Source organism: Aquarana catesbeiana, linkage group LG04 (assembly GCF_042186555.1).
Source record: "Aquarana catesbeiana isolate 2022-GZ linkage group LG04, ASM4218655v1, whole genome shotgun sequence".
Classification (NCBI taxonomy): domain Eukaryota; kingdom Metazoa; phylum Chordata; class Amphibia; order Anura; family Ranidae; genus Aquarana; species Aquarana catesbeiana.
In genome coordinates, this window is record NC_133327.1 from 293,888,935 (window position 1) to 293,914,401 (window position 25,467).

The 25,467-nt window shown below is 41.6% G+C and overlaps 1 protein-coding gene across 12 annotated transcripts in view; it reads right to left on the reverse strand.

Moving 5' to 3' along the window:
- DST (dystonin) overlaps nt 1-25,467 on the reverse strand; it is a 690,079-nt gene that overhangs the window by 349,221 nt on the left and 315,391 nt on the right. For all 12 annotated transcript variants that reach the window (XM_073626702.1, XM_073626693.1, XM_073626691.1 and 9 more), the window contains 4 exons: nt 3,500-3,612; nt 3,308-3,414; nt 392-511; nt 185-280 (listed from right to left, as the gene is read on the reverse strand). In XM_073626702.1, the coding sequence (XP_073482803.1) occupies nt 185-280; nt 392-511; nt 3,308-3,414; nt 3,500-3,612 (436 nt within the window). The remainder of the gene's footprint in view (nt 1-184; nt 281-391; nt 512-3,307; nt 3,415-3,499; nt 3,613-25,467) is intronic.

The window sequence follows — 25,467 nt, forward strand, 5'->3', positions numbered from 1 at the left end:
GGACAGGAAGACTGGTTGCAATCGAGGGAAAGATGAATGCGGTCAAGTACATGGATATCCTGGACGAAAACATGCGATTGGGTATTCTTTGCAAAGTGAAACTTCACCACATTTACTAATCTGCCTTTAGTCAATTACCCCGTATGTATTTCGCCTAATTCAAAAGCACAACTGTCATACTTACTTCTAACATTGTGTACAGATGCTTGATTTTAGCCTTTTCACTCTCCTTTGGTGGGATGTCTTTCTCTTTAAATTGTAAATACTGGTTATAAAGTGCCTGCAGATGTAAATTAAATATTCAGATAAAAAGAAAATGCAACCCATAAAAACATTTTACATGCCAGCAGGTAAAGTGTAATATACTGTGTACAACACAAAAAAGCCTTACCTTTAGTTCTACAGCAGTGTTCGGAAAATTCCTCTCAGACATTAATGCTACATGGTGCCTTATCCATTGGATGAGGTAATTCACCATATTCTGATATTCTATCCATTTTACTTCAACATCCTGGAGAAATAAAACAATGGAATACATTTCACATGTAATAAAACAGTTTAACTCAACGTCAACAATAACTGTAATTAAAATTTGCAATGTAGCTACTTTTGCTAAAACAAAAAAGGGAGATGGAAGCACATTAAAATATCTAATAATAAAGTGTAATCATTAGCATGTTAAAGGACATATGCTTCCAAAGCACTTTTAATGGAACTTCAGTCATGATTGGGGGGAGGGTAGAGTGGGAAAAGGTGTCTGGTTTTTAGTCCTGTATGTATGCCTGCTGAAGTGATTTTCTAGCACAGAAAGTGAGGTAATATCTTGAGTCATAGACTTTATGGGCTCAGAGCACTGTACTGTACAGTATGAAGGACCATTTGCTTATCTTTTTGGAGCAGCATGAAGCTGCTGAATTTAACACGTACACAGGTATGGGTGTATGGCCCTGAATGCACACTGTCTGAACTCAGGTCTCAGAGGGTACACAGCCACTGTGTTTCTATTGACTTATATAAGCTACTCCATGCGGGGATCTCATGCACATGTGGACACACAACAGATTTGCACATGTGCGAGATATCTTCTTTAATGCATATATCAAGACAAAACGTTTGCCTTGTTTTGGATAGATTGTGTAAGGTTTTGACCTTCTTTCAGGTTTTTACTGCCATCTGGAGCTCTGCTAGAGATATTTTAATTCACTGTCTGCCTTGCTGATGACTTTTTACCAGACAGGAATAAGAGGTTAATTTCCCTGTGATCCAGTGATGTTCACTATAGCCTCGGCTGTCCCGGGACACTCCCTCCTCATTGGCTCGGATAGCAGCGGGAGCCAATTATTAGCTCCCACTGCTGTCAAGCACAGCCAGTGATCCAATGAGGAGAGCGCGGGGGGGGGGGGCAAGCCGCGGCTTTATGTGTCTTATAGACGCATAGAGCAGCAGACTGGGAGCGAGCATGCATCAGTGACCCCAGGGCGGCTTTCTCTGGGGGCACTGCTCGAGGGGGAGCAGCCAAGAGCACCAGTGCACAGAGCAGGTAAGTATAGCATGTTTGTTATTAAAAAAAACAAAAAAAACAAAGCTTTAAACTTAAAGTGTTATTAAAATCAAGTTTGTTTTTTTTTTTAGAACCATTTTAATATGTGATTTACTTGAAACATTATTTAATTTGTGTTTATAAATGGATCTATCCATGTTAGGCCTCTTCATTAGCTTTTTTTTTTTTTAAAACACTTTATTTTATTAAGAAAATTTTCATACAGATAAGAATGCATAAAAAGCATATACAAGCTTTAACATAAGCCAACATAGGAGCCTTGCTACATAAGATACTGCACAAAAAAACTATCCATCCTGTTTATTGAAAGGCAACTCATCAAGGCCAAGGATCAAGTGGCAAAATACAGAGCGCATGCATATCATCTGTGATTTGTAACAAAAAATAAATTCAAATATATAACTGAGATACAACATAGCATCATACAGAAGTGTATATCCTTAGATGCAGACAAGCAAAGAAAGTGTTTCCACCGCTCAGGCTGACACTGACCCAGGTGTAAGTAGAAGTTTCAGAGCAGAAGAGCTCCAGGTGCTGGCTGAATGCTAGGCAAAGCAGGCTTGAATGGAGGAGAAGATTTGGATGCCGCACACTGGATGTAGTCAAAAAACTTCACTTTATATTATAAAGTGAAGTTTTTTGACTACATCCAGTGTGCGGCATCCAAATCTTCTCCTCCATTCAAGCCTATCATACAGAAGTGATCAGAAATGAAAGAATAAAAAGAAAGAGAAAAAGGGGGAATCTCAGTCTCCCATTTGAGCATCTGAGGCATATTCGCTCGAGCAAGTAAATTGGGTCCAATAGAACCACTTACGATGGAATTTTTCCTCTTTACATGGAAGTGAGGCCATGATATTTTCCATGGACTAAATCTCATTAATTTTAGCAAACCACATGGAGAGCGATGGGGAAGTATCCTGTTTCCAGAGAAGCAATATGCATGCCCGGGCTGCATTCACCAAGTGGATCACCAGAGAATTTTTATATAGTTTCCTATATAAGTCAGAGTGGTGTAGAAGATACCTGGCTGGGTCACCCCCCAAATCAACATCTGTCAACTGTTTGATAGTTCCTCTAACCTGAGACCAGAATTAATCAGCCTACTGCATGACCAGAATATATGTAAGATTGATCCTTCCTCCTCCGTATTTGTCGATTCAGGGTAGAGCTTTCCAAAAAAAAAAGGAACCCTGTACCAGCGGGTAAATATTTCATTAGCTTTTCTATCCATGTTAGATCTCTATTAACTTTTCTGATAGCCAGGAAACTTCCAAACTTCTGAATTTCTGATTTGACTTTTGTGCATTGATACAACACAGAAAAACATCATATACACGTCTTAGCTTAGATAAAGCTGCCCATAGATGGATTGAAAATCCGCCAGTTGAGCAGGGACCGACTGAACTTTGATCCATGTACTGTGTGGGCACTGTGGTTGTACAGAAATCAATCTACCAATCAAATTTTAGATAACTGCCCCGCTGGAAAATTTCCTCTTGATCAGAGCTGCAGGCTCTAGCCTGCAGTACTGATCAGTATATTATGATGGTGAGGAAGTCTCTCACTGTCAGAATACAATGACATAGCAGGGAGAAACCCCCCATCTACCTGAAATGTGTGGATGGGGGAATCGATCAGAACAGATCCTGTGCACTTGTCGTATTCATTGAGGTTTGTCATTTAACTCTGGTATTTCCATGTTAGTGTTTTTATTGCTCAGTGTATGAAACTTGCATTACTTACATTTACACTAATTCCTTCCCCACCTTCTGGTGTCTTCGGAAAAACATCATACATTGAGGAGACATATGTAATCACTGACTTTTCGTCAGGGGAAGAAACATCTACATCTAAAAAAATAAAAGAGAAGAAATGACATATATTATTGTAGTCCTGACTCTGCTTATTCATACTTTCTATAAGATATGAATTTACCTTCAGGATCCAGAAGTCTTGTGACACCCAGTTTTTCTGCTACATAAAAAGCATTTTCTAAATTTGTAATGTTGCTTTGAACAGCAACAGTATCCATGTCAATCAGGTCCGGCCTAGATAAAAAAAAAATACAAATACAAATTTAGAAATAGATCAGTCTAGATTTTAGTAAAGTTAACAGTTTTTAAAAATGTCATTGCTTCCCTCTGTTTTTGTATCGGAAACAAAGGTTACCAGGACAAACAGAGAATGTGCCTAGTGGGGCATAGATAGTAGTAAAATTCCCCTAGCTATAGAGATATCCAGCCTTTAAGCCATCCAACTCATAACTTTTCATATGGGAAACCCATAGCAGTAGAGTAGATAAAGCCAGGTTCAAAATCAGATCAAAGCTAAATTGTTACTGGCTCCAAACATTTGGAATTTTGCTCTAAGTTTGTGGGAACATCTGCTAAGGGATATCTGGTTATATTTAAAAATATATGAACAATCTCATAGAAATCTGTTTAGACTGCAGCTAAAGAAATATTTAGTTTGGAACAACCTAGGGAAGACACCTGAAAAACCCTGCACAATGTATTAACATTATCAATTATGCACCACGAAGGTTGCACGATTCTCAGATTTTCACTGTTAGAAAACTGCTGTAGTTGCATGTATATTAAAAAAAAAATTAAATTCTTGAATCTTTTCTAAAATTGTGATCTAATGCTATGTTTGATTCACTTTGAAGCTACTCTAATACCACAAAAATCTAATTTTATAAAATCAGCATTTCTGGTGTATATCTAGTAGCTAGTCACATTCCATTGGACTTGTTCTGTTTTGCTGGAGATGTTTCATATCTTACCAAGCTCATTCTTCAGTTCCTACAGCACCCCAGCATTTATATCCACCCCTAAGGATATCTTTAAGTGGTTGTAAAGGCAGAACACATTTTACCCTAATGTATTCCCTACATTGGGGTAAAAAATGTTCCAGATGTATTGACCCGTCTCTGCACCTATACTTACCTGAGCTCTCTCAATCCAGCACTGTGCCCATCTGCAGCGGCACTGGACTCTCTCTCTCTTCACAGGACACAGAGGTAGTAGCAGTAGTGGGAGCCATTAGTTCTTGCTGCTGTCAATCAAATCCTGTGAAGAGAGAGCAGGGGGCCGGTTTGGGCCATGATGTGTATATCTATTGACACGCACAGCTCGGCTTGGGAACAAGTCTACACCTGTTCCCAATAGCAAGAAGAGGAAGAGCTGGCAGCGCCGACGGGGGAACCCAAAAGAGGAGGTTTTGGGCTGCTCATTCCTTGCATTACAGTAAAAATTGTTTAGATAGCAGTATGCCCCCCATCCCTCTTACACTTACCTAAACCCTCACTCGATCAAGTGCTGTGCCCATCTGTAGCGGCTCTCTCTCTTCTATCCACTCTAACAGGCTTAGCTGCTGTTAGTCAAATCCTGTGACGAAGGAGTGGGGTCAGGGCCAGGCCATACTGTCTGTGTCTATGGACACAAGCAGTGCAACTTAGGATCGAGCCTACAGATGCTTGATAGGAAGCAGCTTCTTATGGTTGCATACCAAGAAGAGGAGGAACTAGGTGCGCTGGCAGGGGACCCGAGAGGAGGACGATCAGAGCCACTCTGTTTATTTTAGGGAAAAAAAAGGGTTTACAACCCCTTGTGGTAATCCAGAGTGTGGCTCGGGGTTAAACTTCAGTACCATTGAGCGGTAACCCTGAGCCACACTCGGGATTGCATTGCATAATCCTGGTACAGCATACTTACCTTTTCACCAGGATCCTGCGCTGTCCCCCCGCTATGTCCTCTGCCGGATCATCCGCCTGATGCTCTGTGTTCCGGGCTTCGTTACCTGCGAGCGTTGCGACGCATGGGGGCGGTGCCCGGTGGAAAATTCAAAAAGTACAAAAAACATAACACGTACAGTACTCTGTAATCTTACAGATTACAGGGGGTCCCCGGGTTACAAACAAGTTAGGGACTATCGGTTTGTTTTTAAGTTGAATCTGTTTGTAAGTCGGAACAGGTACATTTTTTAAGTGTAGCTCCAGCCAAAAAAACTATTTTTAAGCTTTTTGGATAGCATAGGGAAGGGTTAACACCCCTGTAACATTTGTTATGCTGTGTGTGCCCCTGTTCAGAAGATTTCACCTCACTTTCTGCCCCAATGACAATTGGATTTTGAAAATGTTGGGTTGTTGTGGAAACAAGCCTTGGTGATAAAGCATCAGTGGAGGTGCCTTTTCCCCATTATAGCTCTTACAGAAGTGAATTTCCCTTCCTAGGGGTAGATTTCCTCTCACTTCCTGTTGTCTCCCTCCGTTTGTAAGTAGGAGTCGTTTGTAAGTCGGATGTTTGTAACTAGGGGACCCCCTGTACATTACTGTATCAAATCATTTCACCTCCCTTTTGTCCCTAGTGCTGTGTCCAGTACCCTGCATGAACTTTTATATTATATATACTGTTCTTTCTGCCTGGAAACTTGAGATTGTCCATGGCAACCAAAAAGTGTCCCTTTACGTCAAAAGTGGCTTTAGACCAGCTAGAAAACAGCGATAGTAAACTAGAAAACTTGCAGAATTGAGCGATAGTGAATCATAGGGAAATACATTTTATTATTATTATATTATAATTTTTTATAATTATTTGTAGTTATTTCTTATATTATAATTTATGATTTCGTGTTTCAAACTTTATCATACCAGGGATGTCTACTAGACTCTTGTTTGGACAGATTTAAGTGTGTTATTTCTAAGAATTACAGGCCTACAATATAAAACGCCAAATTTCTATGCAAAACAATGTACCGCTTTGAGATTCAAAAATCTGACATAATCATACTGCCATGAAGGTTAATCCAGTCACCATTGAATGTGTAAATGTTGATAGTCTAAGAGCAGGATGGAAGGTGTGAAAGTTGTGAAATATGTGGAAGAAAGATGGCGACGAAAGACTCCACTCCTATTCAGCGATGGATGGATGTTTCATTTTGACGTAAATTACCTCTTTCACACCTTGCAAATCCACTGTCATTTCCAAAATGTTCAACTCACTGTCCTTGAAAAAATAACCCATTTTCTTAAGGTGTAGGAATACTCTTGAGTCTTGGCCGATAGAATTTGCCTCCTTTGTTGGGCCATATATTTGCTGACAGGTTGTTTTGTCTCCCTAATGTACAAGTCTGTATTCCTATCTGCACTGCATATACCAAGTTACTTTGCTTGTGTTTGGGTGCCCTAAGGTATGATTATAAATGCTGGGGTATGTTACTGAAACTCTAGAAGTGGCTTGGTAAGCTGTGAAACAAAACAGAACATGACCAGTTGAATGAGACTAACTACCACTAGATATACAATGATCTGGGGGCGTGGTCTGGTCCTGGCCTGAGATGGATGGTTAACTTTTGAGCTCCGACACCCCGAGGTCCAGCACTCTCTCTAACGGAGGGATTACTCAACAAAAGGTGGGGAAAACATACCGCAGCGCTTCCACCACCAGGTCCTGATCACCCCGAGACCAGGGAACCCAACTACGTGGGAGTTATTCCGCAACCAGCTGCAGATGGACGCCATGTCTGCCTCACAGGCCTCTTCCTCGTCCCGCTCTCCTAGCAGAAGTCTTCTAGAAATGCAGGACAGAAACACTGCTGCCTCAAGCTCAATAGTGACACTAGCTTCAAGCTTAAATGACCTTAACGAGATTGCTGCTGACATCAAGAATGCCCTATCGACAGCTATCTCTGATCTGCGAAAAGACATTCATGCCATTAACTCCAGAGTGGGGGAGGTAGGGAGAAAAGCCCACTATGATGCCTCACTCTTTTAAGTTCAGCAAGTTACGGTGTCTCACGCCATGCACCTACTAGAGCTTCACTGCCATCTAGAAGACCGACAACCGTGGCAGGTGCCACAACTTAAGGGTAGGAGGGTTGTTTGAAACCACTGAGCCCAACCGACTTGCCCAAACCATAGTATCCCTGTTCAACGGCCTTCTAGAGAGGCCTCAAGATGCCCCAATCGAAATGGAGCGCACACACAGAGCACTCAAACCATGAGGCAGGGACACCCCAAGGAACGTTGTCTGCTGTCTGGTCAGCTTTCCCCAAAAAAGAAGAAATCCTTCAGAAAGCATGCAATAGAGGCCGTCTAATGTCCCATGGTGCAGAAGTCAAAATCTACCAGGATTTATCACACATTACTCTGCAATGCAGAAAAGAGCTGAGACCTCTCTTAGACCTCTTAATCCATCAACTACAATTAGAAATTTCCTTCTGCCTCTCAGGAATCATCCAAGGCTGCACAGCAAATCTAAGAGTTCCTGAAGATTTTGAACACTTCCGCAACATCTTTGGAGATTTCTGTGATTGACCTTCCTGACTGGTATAGTGACTTTCACCTACCGCCAGCAAGACATGCCAATTCCATGGAAGATATCGGCAAAGCGGGCCATCGTGGCCCCAGATATCGACGTTCTCTCACACCGCATTACCCCCTACCAGCTGCCCAAGGCACCCCGAGGAATGACAGCCCAACAGCTTCTTCAGCTCATCAAAGGGCTCGCCTCTCCGCATAAAGATAGCACTTACTAAATCCAGGCTGCATACCACGGATTAAGGTCGGCACACCTACTTCACTAGTAGTTCCTTTAATTCCTGCTACTGACTGATCCTTTCTCCCTTCATCCACAACCACCTATGACTGTACTTCCCAATATGCTACCTTAATATCCTACCATTCCACGGACATATCTATTTCTCCCTGAAAGATATGAAATCCATGTCCCTTCAAATCTACTAGCAATCCCAACTCTTGGCTCTAAAAGTCCCCTCTCACCACTTTCTGTTCAATGCTTCTAATAAGCACACTGCTCAGCTTATTAACAAGTCTAACCCGCAAATCCCAAAACTTCACCTTGGAAAACAGCATCTCGACCTCATATTTCCCACAAAGCTGCTTCAAGAGCCATTGTGCAAGAAACAAGCTTTTTTTCTAAAGTTTTTCTAAAGTTTTTCTAAAGTTTTTTCCGTCTTGCCCGAGATATGCGTTATTGTTTTTTTTCTCTTCCTTGGATTTCTGGTGAAGGTCACACCTTCGATACTACCCTTCCAAATCTGCTTAACTTCAACAATCTACAGATCCAAAGCCTATAAATTATCTCTATGCAGACACTCCTAGCACAGATGCTCAAGCAGATCATCCGAAACCCCCAACCTACTGACTATTCCAGATCTCACCTCTCTTTGGGTTCAATAGACTTTTCCGCCGCTGATTGCACCCCCCCACCCCCCAGCCATGAAGTACAAGGAGAGCAATGATTCACGACGCATCTCATCCTCTATCCTACCTCCTTCTGCATATATTTGCTCCCTAACTATATTTTTATCCCACCCCTTCCCTTCCTTCCATTTCCCTAACCATCTCTCCCTACTCCAAACTTTAACTTTTCCCCCCAAATATCAAAATACTCCACCTTCAGTAAGTATAATACTTTTTTTTTTTACTGAAGGACAACTTTCCTGAATATAACATAAAGACATAAGCTATTGCTAAAGTGAACACCCCACGTATTTCCTTAATCCGTTGATATGTACTGTACATATTGTATCTCAAGCTGGCAGGAATCCAGAAGGGAACGATCAGATGTTCAAATACTCATAATTACCATCGCTCCCAAAGCCTCAATCAATCCTGTTTGCTAACTTTTCTTATACTCACTCACTAGTAACCAACTCAACATAAAGATACTTTCCTGATCCATGCAGTGTGCTTATCTGGTGAACCCACATACATTATATATGTTGATTTACTCACCATCTGATCCCACTCGGAAACCCCCCATATACTCCTATGTACTGTATGTTAAAATTGTTTTACTTGTTCTTTACACTGTTTAGTGTGCCCAACTACAGTATGTTTTACATATAATATTGTTATCTTTACAACTGCATCACCAAACCTGACTGCTGACAATTTCAAGCTGACCTATCGGTTTGATGCATTTACTTGATCTAGACCATCCTCCTGACTCTAAAGCAAAAGACCTTCCCTACAGCATATCCTCTCCTACCTAGCCTATCTATTCCTTAAAGCGGAGTTCCGCCTAAAAAAAAATAGTAATAAAGTCAGCAGCTACAAATACTGCAGCTGCTGACTTTTAAAATAAGGACACTTACCTGTCCAGGGCTCCCGCGATGTCCTCACCCGAAGCCGACCCGTCCCTCGGCTCCAGATGGAGGCGCCAGCATCTTCAGTAAGAGAAGCCTGGTTCCCTACTGCGCATGCGTAAGTCGCGTTGCGCGTTCTGAGTGGTCCCTGCTGTCTTATGGGACCTGTGTGTCTCCCAAAAGACAACGGGGGGGGGGGGTGGAGGAGGGGCCGGACATGGTATAGATCGTTGCGGATACTGAGGCGATCTTTCACCATAAGTGGGAGCAAATACCTGGATTAGACAGGTACCTGCTCCCCCCTCCCACCTGAAAGGTGCCAAATGTGACACCGGAGGGGGGGGGACTGGATCAGCGGAAGTTCCATTTCTGGATGGAACTCCGCTTTAGCAATCATGCTTTAGCCATTATAATCCCAATCTCCCCTATCCCATATTCAGACACTCACCAATAATGCACATACAGTATCTCACAAAAGTGAGTACACCCCCTCACATTTTTGTAAATATTTATTATATCTTTTCATGTGACAACACTGAAGAAAGGACATTTTGCTACAATGTAAAGTAGTGAGTGTACAGCTTGTACAACAGTATAAATTTGCTGTCCCCTCAAAATAACTCAACACACAGCCATTAATGTCTAAACCACTGGCAACAAAAGTGAGTACACCCCTAAGTGAAAATGTCCAAATTGGGCCCAAATGTAAATATTTTGTGTGGTCACCATTATTTTCCAGCACTGCCTTAACCCTCCTGGGCAAGGAGTTCACCAGAGCTTCACAGGTTGCCACTGGAATTCTCTTCCACTCCTCCATGACGACATCACGGAGCTGGTGGATGTTAGAGACCTTGCGCTTCTCCACCTTCCATTTAAGAATGCCCCACAGATGCTTAATAGGGTTTAGGTATGGAGACATGCTTGACCAGTTCATCACCTTTACCCTCAGCTTCTTTAGCAAGGCAGTGGTCTTGTTGGAGGTGTGTTTGGGGTCGTTATCATATTGGAATGCCCTGCGTCCCAGTCTCCAAAGGGATGGGATCATGCTCTGCTTCAGTATGTCACAGTACATGTTGGCATTCATAGTTCCCTCAATGAACTGTAGCTCCCCAGTGCCGGCAGCACTCATGCAGCCCCAGACCATGACACTCCCACCACCATGCTTGACTGTAGGCAAGACACACTTGTCTTTGTACTCCTCACCTGGTTGCCACCACACATGCTTGACACCATCTGAACCAAATACGTTTATCTTGGTCTCATCAGACCACAGGACATGGTTCCAGTAATCCATGTGATTAGTCTGCTTGTCTTCAGCAAACTGTGGGCTTTCTTGTGCATCATTTTTAGAAGAGGCTTCCTTCTGGGACGACTTGATGCAGTGTGCGGCGTATGGTCTGCGCACTGACAGGCTGACCCCCCACCCCTTCAACCTCTGCAGCAATGCTGGCAGCACCCATACGTCTATTTCCCAAAGACAACCTCTGGATATGACGCTGAGCACGTGCGCTCAACTTCTTTGGTCGGCCATGGCGAGGCCTGTTCTGAGTGGAACCTATCCTGTTATACCGCTGTATGGTCTTGGCCACCGTGCTGCAGCTCAGTTTCAGGGTCTTGGCAATCTTGTTATAGCCTAGGCCATCTTTATGTAGAGCAACAAATCATTTTTTCAGATCCTCAGAAAGATCTTTGCCATGAGGTGCCATGTTGAACTTCCAGTGACCAGTATGAGAGAGTGAGTGTGATAACACCAAATGTAACACACCTTCTCCACATTCACACCTGAGACCTTGTAACACTTACGAGTCACATGACACTGGGGAGGGAAAATGGCTAATTGGGCTCAATCTGAAGCCCCACAGCTTTCTTCTGAAACAACAAAAGGGTATGCACTAAGTTCCTTCAGGAAAATTGAATACCAAGAATTAGCTACTCCCATCTTGGACTACCAAACCTCAGAAACTCCAGTGTTCTAGATAGGAATAACCACGACAGATTCAAAGATTGGGTCAACCCTGAGGCTTCTTTACCTCATCCCCCCTACAACTGCTACCTTAGATGCTCCCGAAACACATATCAACTGAAATCTGCAATCCAACCATTAGATGCTTTCACAAAATCTGCAAATCAACCTCCTTATCCTCTATACCAGCCCCCCTTAATTCTCTCCATCTTAACCCTGACTTCTCCCCCTGGAATATACAGCAACTTCTTAAATGATATCTGGCCGCACAGAACAGAAACGTACAGACACACCACTTCTTCATACACAGTCAATTTTTACCATGCGAAAACCTCCCACCAAATGGGAAAAGCCGCTCTATCTCCCCCTGAAGCTACCCCGTACTTTCGCACTACATTCGCTTCTTGAATAGGAAGTTCAATGTTTCCAGACCCCTTCCACCTTTCGAAACCTTATGTACAAAGAACCCCCCCCCCCCAATGTCACTTAGTCTACACAACGCATGCTCTCTTATTTAAAGATGTCCCTTTCAATATAGGATTGGCATGCACAGCTTGGTAAAATGAACTTTTCCTCTCCCTGTCACCAGAAGATTGGGAACAAATTAATCTGAACATCCACAAGGGATCTGTAAATGACTCCACACAAGAAAATGGTTACAAAATTCAAGTCGGATAGTACCACACCCCCACCCTTATACATAAATTTTGTCCGGACCTCCCAGACTGGAGGTGTCAACATGACATATGCTGGAGGCGTCAACTTGAAAGAGGGAATCTCCTACACATATGGTGGAGCTGCCCTATCATCCAAACTTTCTGGTCTGAGGTGCACCGCATCATCGCGAAGGTAACCACATACACGCTTGATTTTTCCCCGGCACAATTCCTCTTACACTATTTCACGTTACCAAATAGCAATAACTTTAAATCCCTAGCCATGTATATGGTAAACACTGCTTAGCAATGCATACTAGTCCACTGGGGCTCCTCACATACCCCCTCAATCAAGAAATGGCTAGCTAGAATTGCCAAGATAGCAGAACGCCTCATTAGCAGTGCACGTGACACACTCACAAAATTTTCATCCAAATGGGCCTCCTGGACCCACTTCCAGACAACAGCTGAATACCAAGACCTAGCCACCAACTTCTCACCCATCTGCCACCACCCTAATACCCAAACCTAGATCACCCCATGACCAGTCCCAAAACTGACAATCTTTATTAACTATCACTAATGTCCTACCCCTGACAGATCCCAACTCAAAAAACCCAATAAGCCCTTCACCTTTCCAACGGAGGGAGAGAGAGATGGTCAACCCGCCCCTCCGTCCCCCTTACCCTCCCCCCTACAACCATACCACCCTCCCCCACCTACCCCTTTTGCAAAACCGCTCCCCCTCCTTCCTTTCCTCTTCTAACAACCTTCTATTGTCCCCCCCCCCCATTCCTGATTATCTTTAAGTCATACAGAAACCTACTCTCTTACTTCGATATAAACTCCTTTTAAAAACAAATTTTTATTCACGATGCCTCAGCCTAGCTTGACAAAATAGCATCCTCCATAACAACTACCTTGCCACAACTTATGAACTGATCCATATGCCAAAAACATACTCCCAGATAATCTTGATATTAACCACTTAGTCGTATATTTAACAACTAACTCTAGTCCGAAAAAGACCTGAAACTATTTCCACGACATATGCCTTTGGTCACTAAGGTCTGATTCACACCTATGCAGGTTGCAGTTTGTATATTGCAGGTGCAGTTTGCATTTTTCAATACATGCTTTTCATCCATTGAAGTCTATGGAACCAAAAACCAGAAAAAAGTCCCTGGCCCTTTCCATAAAATACAAAGATGTGAACTACATCCATAGGAAACCATCTTAAATGCACTGTAGTGTGTTTCTGCAAAACTGAAAATGCGCTAAAAAATGTATAGGTGTGAACCAGGCCTTAGACCCCCTAGATACCCCATCCTAAGGTACCTATCCCAATACCCAGAACCTATGGAAACCAGCGAGTACCTGTTCCACTTGAAATAAGGTTCCTTTCCGATATCTTACTACTAGGTTAGGCTCGATTCACACCTATGCATGTTGCTTTTGAGCGTTTTTGGAGGTTTTTTTTTCATGCTTGGCACGTTTTTGAGCAGCGTTTTTGTAGCGTTTTTGCGGCGTTTTTGCCGCGATTTGCGTTTTGCGTTTTTTTTTTTTTTTTTTCATTTTTTTTTACAGTCTTAAAAAAAAATTACAAAAAAAAAAAAAAAAAACGGCAAAAACGCACCAAAAACGCACCAAAAACGCTGCAAAAACGCTGCAAAAACGGTGCACTTGCGTTTTTGATGCTTGTCCATTGAAATCCATTACATGCAAAACGCTGCTTTTTGCATGAAAAAAAGTCCCCGACCCTTTCCAAAAACGCAGAGATACAAAAAAGCATTGATGTGAACATGTTCCATAGGAACCCATGTTAAAAAATTCCCATGCATTTCTGCAAAATGCAAAATGCATCAAAAAACGCGCTAGTGTGAATGGAGCCTAACATCTTGATGTTAAATGATTTAGAGTTACAATGTTAACAAAATATCTCATACATCTTGTATTATTTGTTTCTGTAATAAATCTATTGTGCTTGCTCTCCTTTATTTCCAATAAAAACCTTATAAAAAACAGAAAAAAACAATGATCTTGATGAATGAAAACCTTCACAAACAGCATTTCATGTTCAGTTTCCAGATTTTAAGAGAGATGAGCTCAAGTCTTTGCTGCAATAATTTAAAATGAATAAATAAAATAATTACATAAAATGACACTGTTAACTACATACAATAGCTATGAGGACACTTGTGTTTAAAAGTTGTATTTTCAAAGCCTTTCAGATTACATTAAAACTTCCATTACTCATGTTTAATGGTTTAAACATTTTACTTGGCACATCTTTAAACATTTAACAAACATGGTCATATATCATTTTTGTGATTAAAAAAAAAATTGTTGCAGTATTTTCATAGCCAAAGTTTCTGTTGCTGCATATTATAGATAAATTTGTTAAAAGTGTAACTGGTACATCTATGCAAAACATGTACATTTTTCCCATGTTTTATCACCACTACAAATACAGTATCTCACAAAAGTGAGTACACCCCTCACATTTTTGTCAATATTTTATTATATCTTTTCATGTGACAACACTGAAGAAATTACACTTTGCTACAATGTAAAGTAGTGAGTGTACAGCTTGTATAACAGTGTACATTTGCTTTCCCCTCAAAATAACTCACCACACAGCCTTTAATGTCTAAACTGCTGGCAACAAAAGTGAGTACACCCCTAAGTGAAAATGTTCAAATTGGGCCCAATTAGCCATTTTCCCTACCCAGTGTCATGTGAATCGTTAGCGTTACAAGGTCTCAGGTGTGAATGAGGAGCAGGTGTGTTAAATTTGGTGTTATCGCTCTCAATCTCTCATACTGGTCACTGGAAGTTCAACATGCCACCTTATGGCAAAGAGCTCTCTGAGGATCTGAAAAAAAGAATTGCTGTTCTACATAAAGATTTCCTAGGCTATAAGAAAATTGCCAAGACCCTGAAACTGAGCTGCAGCACAGTGGCCAAGACCATACAGCGGCTTAACAGGACAGGTTCCATTCAGAACAGATCTCACCATGGTCGACCAAAGAAGTTGAGTGCATGTGCTCAGGGTCATATCCAGAGGTTGTCTTTGGGGAAATAGGCGTATGAGTGCTGCCAGCATTGCTGCAGAGGTTGAAGGGGTGAAGAGTCAGCCTGTCAGTGTTCAGACCATATGCCACACACTGCATCAAATTGGTCTGCATGGCTGTCATCCCAGAAGGAAGCCTCTTCTAAAGATGATGCACAAGAAAGCCCGCAAACAGTTTGCTGAAGACAAGCAGACTAAGGACATAGATTACTGGAACCATGTCCTGTGGTCTGATGAGACCAAGATCAACTTGTTGGGTTTAGATGGTGTCAAAGGTGTGTGGCGGCAACCAGGTGAGGAGTACAAAGACAAGTGTGTCTTGCCTACAGTCAAGCATGCTGGTGGGAGAGTCACGGTCTGGGGCTGCATGAGTGCTGCTGGCACTGAGGAGCTACAGTTCATTGAAGGAACCATGAATGCCAACATGTACTGTGACATACTGAAGCAGAGCATGATCCCCTTCCTTTGTAGACTGAGACGCAGGGCATTCCAACTTGATAACGACCCCCAAACACACCTCCAACACGACTACTGCCTTGCTAAAGAAGCTGAGGGTAAAGGTAATGGAATGGCCAAGCATGTCTCCAGACCTAAACCCTATTGAGCATCTGTGGGGCATCCTCAAACGGAAGGTGGAGGAGCACAAGGTCTCTAACATCCACCAGCTCCGTGATGTCATCATGGAGCAGTGGAAGAGGACTCCAGTGGCAACCTGTGAAGCTCTGGTGAACTCCATGCCCAAGAGGGTTAAGGCAGTGCTGGAAAATAATGGAGGCCACACAAAATATTGACACTTTGGGCCCAATTTTCACTTAGGGGTGTACTTACCTTTGTTGCCAGCGGTTTAGACATGAATGGTTGTGTGTTGAGTTATTTTGAGGGGACAGCAAATTTACACTGTTATACAAGCTGTACACTTACTACTTTACATTGTAGCAAAGTGTCATTCAATATCAAGATTATAAAGAGAATTAAGAAAAAACTTTTGAATGTAGTCTTTCTTACTTTGTGCTGAGCAATCTGTTCTTGGAGGTTAGATGTCTGTGTACCAATGGGTTCTGCATTGGCAAGCTTCTTTTCTGTGTTGCTGAGCCACTCAGACAGAGGTTCCAACAAAAATGGGAGGGGTGTACTCACTTTTGTGAAATACCTGTTTATCCTGCAAGAAACCCACTGGGCACTCAACTTCCTGTAGTGCGCTGACAACACTATCTCTGCTTCACTGAAATGCCAAGCACTATTGTCAGCCCTGTTTGAGTTCTCCTCTACTGGATTACAGAACACTTTCTGCTCTCCTCATCTCCATAACAAGTGGAAGGTGTTGTGTAGTCCAGCAGAAAATAGCCCAGGCAAGGCTGACAACACCGCTTTGAATTTCAGAGCAGAAGAAGCAGCACTGTCAGTTCACTACCAAAAAAGCACTGGAGTTGATTTACCAAAAGCGTAGAGGATGTTCTTCCTTATCGTAGTGAATGAGCTAAAAACTACCTTTACAAAGAATACCCACATAAAATGTTAAAAACTGGATTTTTGCTTGCACATAATTGAATGATTAAGGTCAACTCATTCACTAAGGCTGGCCATACATTATTTTTTATTTTTGTTCAACCAGCGAGTTGAATGAAAAAAATATGCCGATTTGGTGCTGATGGGGGAGTCCTTCCTGCAGGGCTATTGCGTTCTGCCAGCTGGGGGACCTTCCTTGCTGGCAAAATATAATGATCAATGTTGACGGCTATAGCCAGCGACACTGATTGTTCAGGAAAAACCCAAAAGGGCTGGTTGTACATAGGGTTGCACTGATACTGATACTAGTATCGGTGCCGATACCAAGCCTTTGCACAAATACTTGTACTCGTGCAAATGTTCCGATGCCTAATCCGATACCTGGGAAGACAGGGATGATCGGTGCAGCGGGGGGGAAGTTACAAGCACCGATCTCCCTGTATAGATTTCAATAAAGCAGCTGACAGCCGCTTCTCCTCCTCTCCCTCCCACAGCTTTCAGCTTCTTTATTGAAATCTATTTAGGGAGATCAGTGCTGGTAACTGCCCCCACCGCTGAACCAATCATCCCTGACTTCCCCTGTGTCCTACTCCGGGCCTTCTCCATGTCCAACTCCGGTCCTCCTCCGTGTCCTCCTGCAGTCCCCCTCTGTGTCCTCCTCCAATCCCCCTCCATGTCCTCCTCCAGTCCCCCTTCGTGTTCTCCTCTAGTCCCCCTCCAGGTCCTCCTCCAAACCCCCTCCGTGTCCTCCACCAGTCCCCCTCCGTGTCCTCCTCCGTGTTCCTAAGGTCCCCCTCCATGTCCTCCTCCAGTCCCCCTTTTTGCTCTTCCGCCCCCCTCTGTCCTCCTCAGGTTCACCCCTGCCCCAGATCTGTCAGGATGGGGAGCGGAGGAAGGAGCCGGTAAATCTGTCATTTACCGCCTCCTTCCTTTTCTGAATGAACAGAGTCAGTGATCACTGACTCTGTCTATTCATAACTGAGCATAGTAAATTGTGTTTACGATGCTTCTGTTTATGAATGAACGAACAGGAGCCGCTGTCTCCTGTCCATTCATCTTCAGTGCAGCTGAGGCTGTAGAGAAAGGGACTGGGGAATCTGTGTCCTTAGTCCCTTTCCCTGTCTCAAAGGGGAGATGTCAGGGGTATATTTGTAAAAAAAAATAATAAAATAAAAAAAATTGTAAAAAATAGAATTGTAAAAAATAAATAAAATAAAAATAAAAAACTAATGACACAGTCCACACCTCATCAGTGCCACCTATCAGTGCCCATCAGTGCTGCATATTAGTGCCACTGTCAAATGACATTAAAAAAAGTATCTGTAATCGGTATCGACGAGTACTTGAAAAAAGTATTGGTACTTGTACTCGGTCTAAAAAAAGTGGTATCAGTGCAACCCTAGTTGTACACAAGTCGATCAGCAGATCAACATGTGTACAGCCAGCTAGCCCATACATGGATTGAGATTCGGACAGTCCCAGCTGAAATGTCCGAATTTCGATTCATGTATGGCCAGCTTAATCGCTTGCCGACCAGGTGCCATCGTTATACAGCGGCAGGTTAGCTCAATCAAAAATAAAAAAAATGTCCCCAAATCTATCCTATAATTTGTAGACGCGATAAGTTTTGTGCAAAACAATCAATATACACATATTTTGCAATTTTTTTTTTACCAAAAATATATAGAACAATATTGGCCTAAACTGATGAATAAATTCATTTTTTTATATATATTTTTTGGATATGTATTATAGCAAAAAGTAAAAAAAAAATTGTTTTTTTTTTTCAAAATTGTCACTCTTTGTTTATAGAGCAAAAAATAAAAAACGCAGAGGTGATCAAATGCAACCAAAAGAAAGCTCTATTTGTGGGGGAAAAAAGGACGTCACTTTTGTTTGGGTTACAATGGTGCACAACTGCGCAATTGTCAGTTAAATCAACGCAGTGCCGTATCGCAAAAATGGCCTGGTCATTAAGGGGGCAAATCCTTCCGGGGCTGAAGTGGTAAAGTTGTTTTAAAGACAGAAAGTTTTTTTATCTTAATGCATTCTATGCATTAAGATAAAAATGCTTATGTGTGCAGCAGCCCCCTCAGCCCCCTAATAATTACCTGAGCCCAATCCAGCAATCTTGCACGGGAGCCTCGGCTGTGCGGGACTCTCCCTCCTCATTGGCTGAGACAGCAGCGAATGCCATTGGCTCCTGCTGTTGTCAAAGTCAGAGAGCCTATATAGAGATAGAGGGGGCAGGGCAAAACTGTGGCTCCATGTCAAGCTGCTTGCTGTGGGGGCACTCGGCAGGAGGGAGGGTCCAGGAATGCTGGGACGGGACCCGAAGGAGGAGTATCTGGGCTGCTCTTTGCAAAACCACTGCACAGAGCAGGTAAGTATAACATGTTTGTTATTTTTAAACAAAAAAATACAAGACTTTAATATCACTTTAAGTTAAAGTTTACTTTGCAAAGTAAACTATATTACTTCTTTAGTAAATCTAACCCACTGTGTTATTAGCTCAGATAGTCAGAAGCACACTGAATTTCTGGCTGATCAACCAGTATTTTTCAGAACTTACAGAATTTTAATTAATAAAACATGGGTAAATGTGCATGAATTCCAGAGACTATGGGGTCAATTCACTAAGCTTTACCGCGTGCAGTAAGGGTATCATGTTACTCTATTATCGCATGCGGTAAATAAAAGTACAATTCATTGAAAAAAATTAAGATTTTTGCGGTATAAAACGAAAAAACTAAATTGTCAGTAAAAATCGCAGAAAATCATAATCTGTTAAGTCCAATTCACAAACGAAACAGGAACTAAAAAATGGTGCGATATTTAACACCACCCTTTTGGCGGCGGAAACCAGTGCGGTACCAGAAAGAGGGGTCTATTAAAACCCTCAGAGAGGAGCATTCAACCTACCAAGAGTCTAATTCAACCCACAGAAGACGCATCATCAAGATCTTCAAGAAGACATCATTAACATCAAGAACTTTAAAAAATTAAATTAAATTAAGCATTTACAAAAGTGCAACAATGGAGTATGTCAACCATGAAAATTACAACCATGACAAATACTCCAGCTAGAAGTGAACTCCTGAAGTGGCCATTATAATACTTTTGGTCATATACGCCATTACAAGTTAAACTTGGATAGGAACATGAAAAATAATTAAAAATGTTTTAAAAAATTCTAAAAATATATATAGTCCAGTTTTCTTTAGTTTCCACAATATAAGCATAGGCAGCAGCACAGAAGTGGGCCAAAAACATAGAAAAGAACATTTTCAACAACTCTAGCAGGCCATGCATTTACAAAAAAAAAAAACATTTTTATGGATGTATGGCATGATGGATTTAGTAAAGGAGCTGGGATTACCAAGCATCAGGAGACATACATTTGAGAAGGTAGTTACGCCTTCAAATACAGATTACCATAAAAAATGTTAGATTAAAAATTTTTTTTTTGCAAAAGAAAAATACCAAACATGTTAAAAAGTTAAATATTATAAGGAAATTAACTTAAACAACCCTTAACCACTGACACGTGTGATAAATTACAGCATGAGAAATGTGGTAGTTACCGAACATTGGAAAAATACGGCATTTGTTATTTATGCTAAATTCTTAGTGAATTGAACTTTCACAACTGATTTAGCGCATGCATTATTTTACCGCATTTTATTTGCCATTATTTAACTCTTAGTGAATTGACCCCTATATGTACTACTGTATGTACTACATATGTTTTTATTTTGCCCATACACAAAAAAAACTGTTTGAACATTTATGCTAGGTTTACACTTAAAACCTCTATGGACATTTTTACTGTGGACATGGTTAAATGCATGAACATTTGGAAGCGAATACAGGTTCTTTTCACTGCACATCACCTAAATTCACACTTCAGTAAATCAGGCTCAGTGAATTCATCATTCTCATAGGAGAACTGCTCTGACAGAATCAATAAACATCAATACCCAACTGAAAAGACAGTATTAGTACACTGTATAGTAACTAAGAAGGTAAAGTAAAAGAATGATGATTTTATCTGGGTAATTTTGGCATTCGCCATACACCATGATTTTTTTCAGTGGTCTGATCACAGTTATTCATTGGTGCTTTAATTATATAAGATATTTAAACATCCCTCTTTTTTATTCATATATTTTTAAATGTGAAAAGTGACTATTTTACTGTTGGAATGAGAACATAAGAAGAAATGAATGGGAGATTCCAATTTGTGTACTGATGTGAACTTTTGGAATCACATTGACACTCTGAGGGTTATTTACTGAAGGAAAATCCACTTTGCACTGCAAGTGCACTTGAAAGTGCATTGAAAGTGCACTTGGAAGTGCAGTCGCTGTAGATCCGAGGGGGACATGCAAGGAAAATAAAAAACAGCATTTTAGCTTGCACGTGATTGGATGATAAAAACAGCAGAGCTTCTACTCATTTCAGATCTACCCCTTAGATTTAGAGCGACTGCACTTCCAAGTGCACTTTCAGTGCACTTTCAAGTGCACTTGCAGTGCAAAGTGGATATGCCTTTCGTAAATAACCCCCTTTATGTCACCATTAAGTTACGCATATTATATTTTTTACTTTTATTATACTTGTTGTAGTTGAGACAACAAATGTTCTTGCCCTGAAGCAGTAATGTATAATTATGATTTAAGTATTAACAAAAATAATTAAGCCAAATTCCTCACAGCACGGTACTGCGGGCTGTATTTTTTAAATAGTGCATTAACCATTTGCTGCCACTCCTTGAAAACTATAAGGGAGAAAAGTGTTTAGAATATATGTTGCACTGCAACATTATCTCAATCTGACAACCAGCCTTTTGCTGTATGATTTAAGAATATGAATCCCCCCTGTTCACCAACAAGGAACCAATGAAATCAAAGTGTATGATGAATCATTCATTAGGTAAACAAGAATACTATGTAATATAACCTATTTGGTTAATCCCAAATATATACACAGATCTAGCTCATGGTACTGGAAACTCTTAAGCCTGACGTGTGGGTGGGTACAGATGGATTGAAGTATGTCCAGTTCAGCAGGGACCAGACAAATTTCAATCTGTGTAATGACACCCCCCCCCCCTCGTTCAACAAAGTTGAAGTTGATCATTAGATTGACATCTGTTGAACAGCCACTTTTGAAAACTTTCATTGATCAGTGCCTGCAGCCAATCAGCTGCAGCCGCTGATCAGTGTATTCTGACAGTGAAGAGTTCCCACTGTCAGAATACAATATTGCAGTGGGGAGGATTCCCACATCCACCTCGTTTGTTATTTTTTTTCATTCAGCCATGTAACCATGTAAACCCAGCCTTAGTCAGAAGCTATACTGAGCTGATTTCCACATCTTTTGATGTAAACTCTGGCCATAGACACAGGCATTCCTTTATAAAAGTAGACATAAATGCTGGAGGGGTGGGCTATTTCATAAGAACTATACAAATAGATGTTGGTGAGGGGTGGCTAAGGGAACTACAGATATATATCAGTATATATAGATATCTGCTATGGGAAAGGGGGTTAGAGAATTTTGTATGTGGTCCATGTGTGTAAGCTATAGTATTTGATGGTTCCCACATATTCAGAAGATTTGTTTATGTGATTGTAAAGGCACAATGTTTTTTAAAAGCCTTCTGTGTACAGCAGCCCCCCTCAGCCCCCTAATATTTACCTGAGACCCATCTAGATCCAGCAATGTTGTAGTAGTGTCTCGGCTGCCTGGGACTCCTCTGTTCATTGGCTGAGACAGCAGTGCGGCACCATTGGCTTCTGCTGCTGTCAATCAAAGTCAGTCAGCCAATGAGGAGATAAAGGGGGCGGAACCGGGCAGCGGCACTGTGTCTGAATGGACAAGGGGAGCTGCAGCTCGGCCCAGGTGCCCCCATAGCAAGCTGCTTGCTGTGGGGTCACCCAACAGGATGGAGGGGCCTGGAGCACCCAAAAGGGACCCAATAAAAGGGAGATCTGGGCTGCTCTGTGCAAAACCACTGCACAAGGCAGGTAAGTATAACATGTTTGTTATTTACTAAAAAACAAAAAATGAGACTTTAGTATCACTTTTAGGCTTAAAATATACTGTTTAGCGCTTCCTCGGAACAAAATGCCTAACCTACCTCCACAGTTCAAATTTTATGAAGGTTTGGATACAATCAGAAAAAATTAAGGTGTATGTATAGCCAAAAATTCTTCATAGTTTTTGACAGGGTAGGAAAGGATTAGAATCTGTGTCAGTCATTTATTGTTGTCTGGAGATTTACCATCTCTATTTGTCCTGAGGCCCACATTCTCCAAGAACTTTATAAAGTGATGGGAAATACAAAATACTACAACTGTCATCAGAAAAAGAGGTGATGGTAAATCTTCCAATGGAGACACCTGTTCAGGTGACAACTGTCTAAGAGGGGAGTTCTTGAGAGTTATGTAGAGAGTTCTTCTGACTTCCTGTCGTGTCTCCAAAACACAAAGGGAACGTAAATCTTCCCAACAGGCACAAACAGAACAAAATAATCTAACAGGTGGTATAACCCTTACCTAGTCTATACAAAAATAATGGCTATATATACATTTTAAAGTGTACCTTTAACCAGGACATGTTATGCATATTCAAATTTTTACTTTTATTATACAACTTGTAATTGAGACAACAAATGTTCTTGCCTTGAAGCAGTAATGTATAATTATGATTTGAGTATTAACAAAAATAATTAAGCCAAATTCCTCACAGCACGGTACTGCGGGCTGTATTTTTTTAGTGTTCTCAGCATTAACCAATTGCTGCCACTCCTTGAAAACTAAGGGAGAAAAGTGTTTAGAATATATGTTGCACAGCAACATTATCTCAATCTGACACCAGCCTTTTGCTATAGTATGATTTAGGAATATGAATCCCCCCTGTTCACCAACAAGGAACTAATGAAATCAAAGTGTATGATGAATCATTCAGAAGGTAAACAAGAATACTATGTAATATAACCTATTCAGTTAATCCCAAATATATACACAGATCTAGCTCATGGTACTGGAAACTCTTCAGCCTGACGTGTGGGTGGGTACAGATGGATTGAAGTATGTCCAGTTCAGCAGGGACCAGACAAATTTCAATCTGTGTAATGACCGCCCCGTTCAACAAAGTTGATCATTAGACTGACTTCTGTTGAACATGCTGTGGTCACCACTGCAGCCCTGATTGACAAGATTCCAGCCCTGCCTTGGTCCAATCAGATGCCAGTGACATCACTTCTGGGTCAGCACGGAGCTTCCTGGTTCCTGGAGAAACACTGTGATCCATTCCAGCCAGCTGCCCAATCCTTTCCACCTATCCGGAACAGCGATGGAACCCGCAGACCCATGTGGAATGTCAGGACCGCACTTTTCTTTGATGAGCATGCATCTTCTATCATCTTTTAAATGTTTTTAATCTTATCCTATTAAAGTCATCATTTTAACACTCAGGTCGGCACCTCCCCCTGCCTGTTTTTTCCCTTACATGTCTTGCAGAGTTCTGGACGCACTCTGAAGGGTGGCTGCCTTCCTTTTTAACCCTTAATACCCCTTTCTTTTCCAACCAACCAACTTATGGATACATTACCATAACAGACTATACCCCTTAAGAATTACTCCATTTGGAGCACCAGATAACACTGACTATACTGCTACACATTGCTAGGATAGCTAGGGCGGTGGAGTAGATTATGAATAAAGTCACAAGGCAAAAGGGAAAACACACAAGGTGTGTTTGGGGTAGTAAAAGTATGTGCTATGTTAATGTTTTTGTCACCTGATTTTGTCTAGTCAATGTTTGTGATGTCCGCGCTATGTTTTTTTTTGTTTTTGTTTCCATGCTGTCATTCGTTTCTAGCGAGAGTGTAGAAGGAGACCTAGGTGCTTATGATACAGGTCTTTCCCTCTCCCTATTGGTCAGTGATTTGCATACAGCCAGCCTGGCCCCCATCCCCTCCTTTATAAGCATACCATCCAATATTTTATCCTGGTTTCACAGAGGGGCGTGTCCCTGAAACGCGGAACGACGCCCTTTCCAATTCTGTCATACTTGTGTATCTCTGGCTCGGCTCTTGATTCGAGGCTGATGGTGCGCTCTACACTGGCTCCCGTGAAAGGTCCCAGTTATCACCGCTTCCTGCTCCGGCTCAATGATCTCCAGCCACGCTTTCACCGCGTGCTCGGCCTATACAGCCCAGCCACTTCCAGGTGTCACTTTGTTCTACCCAGCCGCTGCCCTGCCAAGCTCTGCAGATACCAGAGGACTAGTAATGCTTTTATACAATGTGAGTGCAATTTTAACTTATTTTTATTGTTTCAAATAACTCTACACTTAAATGGTGGCGTACGCTGTTTCTTTTGTTTTTTCCTGATCATACCCTCCACTCTCTTCTCTTGCACATTTTGTCCGCTAAAACATATTCTTTGTAGTATCTCTAAGCTTGCCTGTTCTGGAAACCTTTCCTTTTAAAATGGAAACAAAAATGGTTATAGACACACTTTAAGATATCAGATGAATGCAACTTAGCTGTCTATGAAATATTTGAAACAATGAGTCACTG